This window comes from Galeopterus variegatus, unplaced genomic scaffold (assembly GCF_000696425.1).
Source record: "Galeopterus variegatus unplaced genomic scaffold, G_variegatus-3.0.2 Scaffold376, whole genome shotgun sequence".
Classification (NCBI taxonomy): Eukaryota; Metazoa; Chordata; class Mammalia; order Dermoptera; family Cynocephalidae; genus Galeopterus; species Galeopterus variegatus.
Window position 1 is genome coordinate 503,575 of NW_007726487.1, and position 11,666 is coordinate 515,240.

At 55.0% G+C, this 11,666-nt stretch overlaps 1 protein-coding gene across 1 annotated transcript; it reads left to right on the forward strand.

The window, feature by feature from the left end:
* Positions 1-1,925: 1,925 nt before the first annotated feature.
* Positions 1,926-11,159, forward strand: GRM2 (glutamate receptor, metabotropic 2). The gene is made up of 5 exons (XM_008568128.1): positions 1,926-2,534; positions 5,068-5,905; positions 7,560-8,635; positions 10,182-10,362; positions 10,586-11,159. Exons 1-5 carry the CDS (start codon positions 2,085-2,087, stop codon positions 10,657-10,659), a joined length of 2,619 nt encoding a protein of 872 aa, XP_008566350.1. The 5' UTR covers positions 1,926-2,084; the 3' UTR covers positions 10,660-11,159.
* Positions 11,160-11,666: the final 507 nt, after the last annotated feature.

Consider the following 11,666-nt stretch of genomic DNA (forward strand, 5'->3'; position numbering starts at 1 on the left):
GGGCGGGCGGAGAGCGCAGAGCGAGCGAACGAACGAGCGAGCGAGCTGGAGCAGGAACCCCGCGCCCCCAGCTCCACTCCGATTCTCTCCGTGCCAGAGCCGGGCGCGCCAGGTAGGGTGAGCCCGTGGTGCCGCGACCGCTGCCGACCTTTTAGGCACTGACCCCACGTCCCGGGGCCCTGGGGACCCTCGAGTTCTGGGGTGCCCGGGCCGGGGCGTCCAGATGGCGCTCTCTGGGTGCTTCGGGAAGCGGGAAGAAAGCCCTGGGTGTCCCGCCTTTCTTCCCCAGAGAATGCACTCCCTGCATCGCGCTACCCCGTTCCCTCTGCTCCAGCGTCCTCTGGTCCCTCTTTCTGTCTGTGCCTCCGTCTTTGTCTCAGCCTCTCGGTCTCACTCCCTGCCCAGATTTTGTGTCCCAGGCCCCCCTGGCTGTCCAACTCTGGGGTTCTGTCCCCTTCCCTGCCTCGGAGCTTCCATCCCAGCCTCCCCTGTGGGAGGCTCACAGACTTGATCAGTTGTGGCCTCAGCCCCCATCTGGGTCCTCGTCCCCATCTGTGTTGGTCTTCATCCCTGCTTCTCTCTCCTGTTTGTCTGGTTGAGCCGCTTCTTTCCAGGTCCTCACAGGAGCCCAGTCCCCTGCCCTGGCACCAGCAGGGGATTAGCCCTGGGGAACTGAGGGGGCAAAGTGAGGAGCCCCAGTGTCTGTGGTGAGGACATGGGGTCTTTGAACTAGTTGCTGCCCTTCTTCAGCCTCAGTTTCCTGTTCTGGGGAAAGATTCCTCTTCCAGCCTTTCCAAGCCTGTGAGATTGTTTTGGAAGGTAACTGGGTTACAAATGACAGGAAGCAGAGTGGAAGAGAGAGGGGGTCTCTGAGGGCCAGGGCCAGGGTGACAGGACCCTGAGGCTGAGGATGGGGAGATTGGAAATTATGACTTTCTCTGCTGGGTTTGCAGTGAAGAGAAAACGGAGGCACAAAGTCTCAAATAGCATCCTGCAAAGAGCTAGGGAGTCCAAAACTCTCACCCTCAGCACTGCTTGGAGATTCTGATCAGCCAAATTGCCGCCCACCCCTGATGCACATAGACACTCACATCTACTTGCCCTGTTCACTTAGAACCTGTGGCCACTTGGGTGCCCTCTTTGTCTCGCTCCCAGTGCCTAGGGTCTCTATTTCTTCCTTGGTAAGGAAACTCTGAGGGTGGCTTTTTTTTTTTTTTTTTTTTTTAAAGATGACTGGTAAGGGGATCTTAACCCTGGACTTAGTGTTGTCAGCACCACGCTCTCCCAAGTGAGCTAACCAGCCATCCCTATATAGGGATCCGAACCCGTGGCCTTGGTGTTATCAGCACCACACTCTCCCGAGTGAGCTACGGGCCGGACCTGTGGGGATGGCTTTTTAAGAACCAGAGGCCAGGACCCAAGGGTGTTTGCCTGGGCTCCAGTCTCCTCGGGGGTTTGAGATTGTTCATTAGAGACTCTTCCCTCCCTCTTCCCTGGTGGGTTCTCAGACAACAGTGCCCCCTCTCTGGAAATCCAAGGCTCAGGATGGGAACTGGACTCCCGAGTTTGTAACTCTGTCATGGCCTCTGCTGCAAAGGTAATGACCTAGGGGTCCTGTGAGGTTTGTGCAGGGTATTGGATACCCTTTGATTTACAGAGGGCTTGGTGTTGGCTGGGGTCTCCTGTCCTTTGCCTGAGCCTCCACTCCCTGCCTCCCTTCCCCTCTGTTGAGTTTGGTAGGGGCACAGGGCCAATCTTCAGCCCAGATCAGGGCAGGGCTGAGAGGCCCGGGGTTGTCCCAGGAACTTCTCAGCCTAGTGACACCACACTCTCCTTGGCTCCTTAGTACCTGGGAAAAGGGTGTGGGAAGAGCCAGAGTCAGAAGGGGCAGCCGCTCTCAGATTCCGCTTCTCCCTGTCTGTTTGTCCATCTCTCTATCTCTCTGCAGGAGCTGGGTCCCTTCTCATCTCTCTTCTTGTCCGTCCTTTCCTGATCCCTGTTTCCTCCTCTCTTTGCCTTTGCTGCTTCTACCCTCATCCCCTGGAGACTCAGGTCTGCTGGACCTATCCATCCCCTTTGGGGCCATGGAATCATTGCTTGGGCTCCTGGCACTGCTGCTGTTGTGGGGCACTGTGGCTGAGGGCCCAGCCAAGAAAGTGCTGACCCTGGAGGGGGACCTGGTACTGGGTGGGCTGTTCCCAGTGCACCAGAAGGGCGGCCCGATGGAGGACTGTGGCCCTGTCAATGAGCACCGTGGTATCCAGCGTCTGGAAGCCATGCTTTTCGCGCTGGATCGCATCAACCACGACCCTCACCTGCTGCCTGGTGTGCGCCTGGGTGCACACATCCTCGACAGCTGCTCCAAGGACACACACGCCCTGGAGCAGGCACTGGACTTTGTACGTGCCTCGCTCAGCCGCAGTGCTGATGGCTCACGTCATATCTGCCCTGATGGTTCTTATGCTACCCATGGTGATGCCCCCACTGCTATCACGGGTGTCATTGGCGGCTCCTACAGTGATGTCTCCATCCAGGTACGTTGAGGCTGCCCAAAGAGTGGCTGGGGAGGGAGGCCAGAGGAGGTGATCAGAATTCCCACTGAACAGGGGCTCCCAGGCTGCCACACATTGGAAGGGGGACTAGAAGCTTCTTTTCAGCAGCTTTTTACGAAAGATTAAAATGCCCCTGTCACATAATGGGGGTCAATTTTTAGAGACTGAGCCACTCCCACCACACACACACACACACACACACACACACACACACACGCACACTCCTGATGTTAAACAACCCTGAGAGGCCTAATATCCAGGCCTCTGAAGTCAGTCCTCTGGGTTTGAGTCATGGCTTCCCCACTTATTAACTGCATGACCTGGGCAGGTTATTTCTCTTTTCTGTGTCTCTGTTTCCTCCTTATAAATTGGGACTCACAACACTTTCTACTTTTAGGTTTATAGTAGAAATTTAATGAGGTGATACATGCAAAGCATGTATCAGAGGGCCTGGCAAGTCACAAGGGCATAGTCAATATTAGCTGTTATCATTATTAACTCATTTTATAGATGAGGAAACAGGCTTGGAGAGAGGCAAGCCACAAGTCAAAGCAGTGGCAAAATGGAGATGTGAAATCAGGGCTCTCAGCCAAGGGCCTCCTGATCTGTCAGAGCATCTCTCCCTGGATTAGAGAGGGGTGGATAGATAGAAGCCAGGAGCAGCCAGAGAAGAGAAACACGGTGGGGGACCCAGCAGGAGAAGAAGCAGAATGTGTGTGGGGGTAGGGGGCTGGGTACCCTAGGGTCTTCAGGGGGTGAGAAGGTGAGGGAAGCAGCTTCCCCCACCCCCTGCCTCCTGCTCTCCCACAAGGGGTCAGCAGAGGGAGCCCTGTAGCTTGGCTTCAGCAGAGGGTGCTGGCCTAGCTGACATCCCTTTGCTGCCGCCTGGGCTATACCCTGGACACACCTGGCTGCTTTAGCACAGGTGGGATCCACTCCCTCCCTGACTGGGCCCCACCTCTTGTCCAGATCCTCGCCTGCTGGGTGCCCAGCATAGGCTGCTAGAAGATGAGGCCAGAACTGGGGGACATAAGGGAGGCCTTTGCTTCCTTTAGGAGGCCAGCTGAGGACATTGCCATTAGGCATAGGGCTAGGACTCCTGACCTGGAACACTTGTTCAAGAGAAATGAAGAAGAAGCAAGAATCTGAACCATGGAGTCAGCTTGCGGCCTGGGGTGGAGGAAGGCCTGGGTACTCCCCTACTATAAGGAGTGGATTATCTGTCCTGCTAGTCTTGACTGCTGGAGGTAGCTAGGCAGCAGCTTGGACGGGGTGGCTGTGCCAGCATCTACATTTGTAGCTCTGGCTGGTGGCAGGGAGAGGTGGGCAGCCTCCTACCTGCTGATGTCTTTAGAGGCCTCTGGGGTGCTTTCGCAGCACCCCTCCTCCCAATAATTCTCTTCAAGGCCCCATGCATTTATCTGCAGGAGCCCAATTACCTCCTTCCCATCCCAAGCTGCCTGCACCCTATAGTAGGTTCCACACCTCAGCATCAGTCTGCTTTTTCCTTGTCTTGGTCAACACAAAGCCAAGCTCTTCATCCTAGGCTGTACCTGCCTGTTAAGGATCCTCCTCATTCCTGCTCCTTCTCCCTTGCCCATAATCTTATCATTTTCCTTATGCCAGACACTGTGGCCTCCCATGCATTAACATTTTTATCTGCTCAGCAGCCTTGCAAGGCAGGGATGAGAAACTGAAGCCCAAGGAGATTTGTTACCTCAAGGGGCACAGAGGTAGAAAATATGGGAGTGGGCACTGAGTCCTAGACTGTCAGGGTCAGAGACTGCATCCCAGTTGCAATACAGGGCTTAGCCCTTTCCTGTGGAACATGGGCCATGTCCTGCTTTCACCTACTCACCATCTACTAGGTCCTTGGCTGGATCCCACTCCTGTGGGCAGGCCCAGGGACCTGAGGGTGGGAGATGGGGTGTCAGGCGGTCAGTGTACAGCAGGGAACCTTGTTTTTTTCAGGCTCAGGTATGCAATGGAAACCAAGGCTTGGGCTGCCAGGGCCATGGGACTGTCAGATATGTGTCTTTCTTCCAGGGAGAGCCTTTATCTTCTTTCTCCATCATCCTATCAGAATTGACTCTAGGGAAGGGCTATCTGCCCCCAAACAGGTAGAAAGCTTAGGAGTCCTGAGCATCCCAGATGCCATCTCGTGCCTCCCTCGGTCCCTGGTGTAGCCAAGTGCCAACCTTTCTCCATCCCAGGCCTTCCCTTGGTTCCCCTGCCATGTGTCTGCAGAGGAATAGCAGAGGGATCCAGGTGTGGCTCAGGACCCTGGTGCCTCAGCCATGGGTCTTCTCTCTCCCAGCCCATGGGCAGGTATAGAAAACTTCCTACCGCCAGGGGGAAGACTCATCAAGTCAGAATACAGACCTTTTGAGAGAGGGAAACTTCAAGGGTTGACCTTGTGAACACCTGATCTCAAGGTCTGCTAGATGTAGGGGATGCATCTGTCTCTAGTGTTTGACCTGGTCTCTGATCTTTGCATTCTCTACCCCTCCCCCAGGTGGCCAACCTCCTGAGGCTATTTCAGATCCCACAAATCAGCTATGCCTCCACCAGTGCCAAGCTGAGTGATAAGTCCCGCTATGACTACTTTGCCCGCACGGTGCCCCCTGACTTCTTCCAAGCCAAGGCTATGGCCGAGATTCTTCGCTTCTTCAACTGGACCTATGTGTCCACTGTGGCATCAGAGGGCGACTATGGTGAGACAGGTATTGAGGCCTTTGAGCTAGAGGCCCGTGCCCGCAACATCTGCGTGGCCACCTCGGAGAAGGTGGGCCGGGCCATGAGCCGTGCAGCCTTCGAGGGCGTGGTGCGAGCCTTGCTGCAGAAGCCCAGTGCCCGCGTGGCCGTCCTGTTTACCCGTTCTGAGGATGCCCGTGAGCTGCTGGCTGCCACCCAGCGCCTCAATGCCAGCTTCATCTGGGTGGCCAGTGATGGCTGGGGGGCCCTGGAGAGTGTGGTGGCAGGCAGCGAGGGGGCTGCTGAGGGCGCCATCACCATCGAGCTGGCCTCTTACCCCATCAGTGACTTTGCCTCTTACTTCCGGAGCCTGGATCCCTGGAACAACAGCCGGAACCCCTGGTTCCGTGAGTTCTGGGAGCAGAGGTTCCGCTGCAGCTTCCGGCGGCGAGACTGCGCAGCCCACTCTCTGCGGGCCGTGCCCTTTGAGCAGGAGTCCAAGATCATGTTTGTAGTCAATGCAGTGTATGCCATGGCCCATGCACTGCACAACATGCACCGTGCCCTCTGCCCCAACACCACCCACCTCTGTGACGCAATGAGGCCTGTCAACGGGCGCCACCTCTACAAGGACTTTGTGCTCAACGTCAAGTTTGATGGTAATAGAGCTGGCCAGTGTCCATTGGCCTGATGGTTCTTGGAGGATGAGGAGGAGAAGGGCTTTAGGTTTCATTACTTGGCTAAGAAAACACAGCATAGTGCAAGTAAAGGACTCACCCAGGCTGATGTCATAGGTAGAACAAGGACGACTAGGCAGAGAGGACTCCAACTGCAGACAGGCGTGAGTGTCCACCTGTCTGAGGCCCTTCCTGAAAGTGGACCTCTGGCCTGGTCCTGTCACTTTGAGAGTCTCTGGCTCCTGCTTGTGCCCTGCCCTCTGTCTCCTGTCTCCTTGTCTTGCCAGGGTGGAGATCAGGGGATCTCAGCCCATACTCAGGGAGCAGTGAGAGTCAGAATCAGGGTGAGCTGAGGATGAGCATCAGGGTGACACTCTATATCCAGGGAAAATTTCTATTCCTAGTCTTGATTTTCCACCCACGGTAACCAAAGTCTCCTCAAATCAAAAGTTATTTTAATAAAAGTGCCAGTTCTAAGAAAAACTGGCCAGTCAGCTCATTTGGTTAGAGAGCGGTGCTGATAACACCAAGGCCGAGGGTTCAGATCCCTGTGTTGGCCAGTTACCAAAAATAAAAAGGAGTGCTTTAGAATCCTCACTATGCTTCGCTAAGAATCACTGTGGGAACAGTGGGAGAGGATGCCGGGCTGACAAAGCTTGGAAGCACTGGCCCAAGTTTAAGATGAAGAGTAGTTCCAATAAGATTGACATTCAGACTTGAGATAGAATCAGGGTGGGGGTCAGGTTTGGCGTCTGAGGTCGGATTGAGTTAATGTTAGAGCAAGGCTAAATTCAGCCTGCTGGGCTTGGGAGGAATTTATGGTAGGACTGGAGTTGGATTCTAAGAACTTGGAGGCTGTGTTGAAAGAGTAGGGGTTTGAGGATGCCTAGGTTTGAATCTGGGCTGCATCATTCACTCATGGGGCCTTATGCATGTCATTGCTTACTTGATCCCTGATTTCTTATGGGAACCAGGTTTGGCTGTAGTTCTGGCTCCTGAGCCTGCCTGGAAGATGTGAGGTTCATAGGGGATGGAGTTGGGCTGGAGAGTGAAAGCGATTTTCCACCTGCTGAGCACATTCTGCTGAATGGTAGTGTTGTAGGTGACTGCTGAGGTTGGGATTCAGTTTGCACTGGGATCTGTGTTAGGACTGGCGGAGGCTGGGTCTAGGATTATTGTTGATAGAATTAGTGGCACCAGAATTGGAACTGAGGGTGGTTTTAGCTCTGGGATCTCTGTGTTAAATTCGAAGAGAGGGCTGTGTTGTGTGTTGTGATAAAGTTGGGGTTTGGGGCTTGGATTGAAACGTGTTGGAGACGAGGTCTAAGGTTGGGTTTGGGGAGTCATGGTTGAGGACGGCTGTGGGCATTATGTTTGTGGTGATGCCTAGGCTTTAAGGCTGAGGTTGCATTTGGGGATTAGGGTTGACAAGGGTTGGGGTTAGATGATGGAGTTTAGGGGTAAGAATTTGTTATTACCTCTCATTTAGAAAAAAGGCTGGGGCCAAGATGGGCTTTAGAGTTGGGGTAAGGATTGGAAGGGCTAGTGGTGGCCTTAGCTCTGGTATTTGGGTTCCATGTTAGGGTTAGGGTAACCTACCAATCCAACCCTTTCTTCCTTCCCTCTTTCGTTCCAGCACCCTTCCGCCCAGCTGACACCCACAATGAAGTCCGCTTTGACCGCTTTGGTGATGGTATCGGCCGCTATAACATCTTCACCTATCTGCGGGCAGGCAGCGGGCGCTATCACTACCAGAAGGTGGGCTACTGGGCAGAAGGCCTGACTCTGGACACCAGTCTCATCCCATGGGCCTCACCCTCAGCAGGCCCCCTGCCTGCCTCTCGCTGCAGTGAGCCATGCCTCCAGAACGAGGTGAAGAGCGTGCAGCCAGGCGAGGTCTGTTGCTGGCTCTGCATCCCGTGCCAGCCCTATGAGTACCGGCTGGACGAGTTCACCTGTGCTGACTGTGGCCTGGGCTATTGGCCCAATGCCAGCCTGACTGGCTGCTTTGAGCTGCCGCAGGAGTACATACGCTGGGGTGATGCCTGGGCTGTGGGACCTGTCACCATCGCCTGTCTGGGCGCACTGGCCACTCTCTTTGTGCTGGGAGTCTTTGTGCGGCATAATGCCACGCCAGTGGTCAAGGCCTCAGGTCGGGAGCTCTGCTACATCCTGCTGGGTGGTGTCTTCCTCTGCTACTGCATGACCTTCATCTTCATTGCCAAGCCATCCACAGCAGTGTGCACCTTACGGCGCCTCGGTTTGGGAACTGCCTTCTCTGTCTGCTACTCAGCCCTGCTCACCAAGACCAACCGCATTGCACGCATCTTTGGCGGGGCCCGAGAGGGTGCCCAGCGGCCACGCTTCATCAGCCCTGCCTCGCAGGTGGCCATCTGTCTGGCACTTATCTCTGGCCAACTGCTCATTGTGGCCACCTGGCTGGTGGTGGAGGCACCGGGCACGGGCAAGGAGACAGCCCCTGAACGGCGGGAGGTGGTGACATTGCGCTGCAACCATCGTGATGCAAGCATGCTGGGCTCACTGGCCTACAATGTGCTCCTCATTGCGCTCTGCACACTCTATGCCTTCAAGACTCGTAAGTGCCCTGAGAACTTCAATGAGGCCAAGTTCATTGGCTTCACCATGTACACCACCTGCATCATCTGGCTGGCATTCCTGCCCATCTTCTATGTCACCTCTAGTGATTACCGGGTGAGCCACCTGCCACTGAGCTGGGAGGGGGTGGGATACCGGACCCTCTGTTTCTTGGCATCTCATTTAATCTACTAATAACTCTGAGGCTACAAGAGGTTAAATGTTCACTAAGGGGCCCCCAGCTTGTGTGGACTCCAGGGGAAGGCAGGAGGGCTGAGTGGGGCCTGGGGAAATGGCCAGGGAGGTACGGAACTTGAGTTAGAGCTGACAAGCAATTTCAGGACTTAGATTTCCTCCCCTAGCCTGGGAGTAGATGGGATGCAGAAATATATCCACTGAGGGGTTGGCTGCAGAAGGGATTGGGAGATGAAGCTGGGAAAGGCAGGAAAGGTGAAGCAAAGAGGGTAGGGGGAGGAGATCCAGGGTGTACAGTTGAGAAAGGTTCAAGCAGGTAGAAACTGTATCCTGGTGGTGGCTTCCAAGCAAATATGGTTCCAGCTGGCAATGGTTGTCTCAATGGTTCTCCCCAGGGGCAAGGGGCAATGGCTACTTAAGATGGGGTGGTCAGGGAAGGCCTGTCTGAGGAGGCGACTAGTAAGCTGAGCTCTGAATGATAAGAGGATCATCTTGGTTAATCCTCATGACTTTGGAGCTCCATGGCTCTCCCACTTTACAGACAAGAAACAAAGACTCAGGAAGGATCAATCCTTTGCCAAGTGTCACTCAGCATGGGAGTGCAGACTAGGGTCTGAAATGACAATCTTAACAATTAAAGGAGCAGGAAAATTGAGGCAAAATCCTTTTCTCCAGGACAGTGTGTGGTGGCGCAGTGCTGGGGGCCAGGAACCGCTGGGCTTGGCTGTTCTGTGTGCACCTACTGGGCCACCTGTTGGGTAGTGGAGGCCAGGGCTGGGGAGGCAATCTGCTCCAACTTAGCCTGTATTTGCATATGGTTTGCATTTGCGTGCCAATCATAGGTGGCTAAGGATTTACCCAGGGGCTACAAACATGCACGCACACATGTGCACAAACATGCATATACACACGCACTGGTATACAAACATACACCTGCACACATGCAGACATACACATACACATATCTCTACATGCACACACAGTACTGGCACACCTGGCACACACACACACATTTCCCTGCCTACACCCACATCCATCCCCATGCATCCCACACTCAAACCCACATACACACACACACACACACACACCTGTGCACACTCACCGTCCCAATACATATATCTACACAGATGTATACACACCTACACCTACATACACACACACACCTATGGGTGCATGCCATACTTGTACCCCTTCCCCCAAAGTATCCCCCCCAAGACTACATGCACTCCTGCACATCCACCCTCACAGCTGGAACTCTGGTCTCCTGGGAAAATGGACCACTGAGGCTGACCCTGGGACTGTGAGCAACCTTCCTAGCAATCCTTTGGGGTTTGGCAAGTGGACCACAGCCAATGTTGGATGCTTACCGCTCCCCCACAGCCTGGGTAGGGGGTCCTGGGGCCAAGACCAGGCCTTTGGGACAGACTCATCCTTGGTCTGTGCCTGCTCACCCACTCACCCACCACAGGTACAGACCACCACCATGTGCGTGTCAGTCAGCCTCAGTGGCTCTGTGGTACTCGGCTGCCTCTTTGCGCCCAAGCTGCACATCATCCTCTTCCAGCCTCAGAAGAACGTGGTTAGCCACCGGGCGCCCACCAGCCGCTTTGGCAGTGCTGCTGCCCGGGCCAGCTCCAGCCTCGGCCAAGGTCAGCATCCTAAGCACCCCTCCACACCTGTAGCCCCTCTCCCCACCCCAGCTCCTCAGGCCTGGGGGCCACTCCCCAGGTTGCTGAGACTCCTTGTCTGGGGGTGGATGGCCTCAGATGACCCTGGACAGGAGAAGGCAGGAGGGGGGCCCTGCTTTCCTTGCTGCCTGCCCTGCCTGGAGGACTGCAGTATCAGCCCCAACCTCAGTTTTTCTTTCTGTAGGGTCTGGCTCCCAGTTTGTCCCCACCGTCTGCAACGGCCGTGAGGTGGTGGACTCAACAACGTCGTCACTTTGAAGACACCACACTCTTGCCCTGACACGGCTGCTCCCCGGAACCCAGTGCAGACCTGAGTCCAGGGCACGAGGAAGTTGGCTGGAGCACTGCAATAATGCCTACCCCATCCCTGCCCCCAAAAGTCATTTACCCGCGTACTTGCCCCAACCCTTCAGAATCAGAAGTCAGGGTCGTTGGCCAGGGAGCATCTTCAATGGCCACCACTGCTCTTGCAGCTGTGACCCCTCCTTGCCAGGCCCAGGGCTCAGGTGGGGGTGAGCCAGGGTACACTCTGCCCTTGAGCGGTGTGGCTGAGGACTGTAGGCCCCAATCCCCAATCAGCACAGGTGCTTCCAGCCCAGCCCTTCCCCTGTCCTAGGGCCTTTTTTATTTTTTATATATACGTTACTCCGGAATGGGGAGGGTGGTTATTGTGGGGGCTCTTCCTCCCCCGGTACAGTAGTTTGTCCTGTGGTTTATTTTGTATTACCTGTAAATAAAGTGTCTTTATTTTAAAAAAATCATTCTTTGCCCTTGACCCAGGGAGGACCCTCGCACCTGCCACAGATTCTCAACCTTCATTCTGCTAGTGTTGACTCTGCTCTGTGCCCAATGCTAGGACCTGGCAGCCACCAAGACAGACCCAGCCTGCCTGGTGGGGAGATGGAAAATGAATAAACTGTCCTCCTTTGAAAGGAGCCACTGAAGACTGGCTAAAGTACTGCTGGGGAGAGGGCAGGAAGTTTAAATGGACAGACTCATCTGGCAGTCAGGGGAGGGATTTCCTCCAGGATGCTGTGGGCAACGGGGCTGGAGGGGGACTAACAGTGACCCCTGGGAATGGTGGGCTTTTCCATGGCTGGCCTGCCTGGCATCTGGAGGAGCAATTAGTCAGCACAGAGCCAGGCTGAGTGTTTGATGCAGAGGGAACCAAGAGGAGGCATGGGACCAAATGTCACCTATTCACATGGCACATATAAAGCCAGAAAGAGCTTGTGAGGCTGGGGGTGGGTGAAGCACCCCCATGG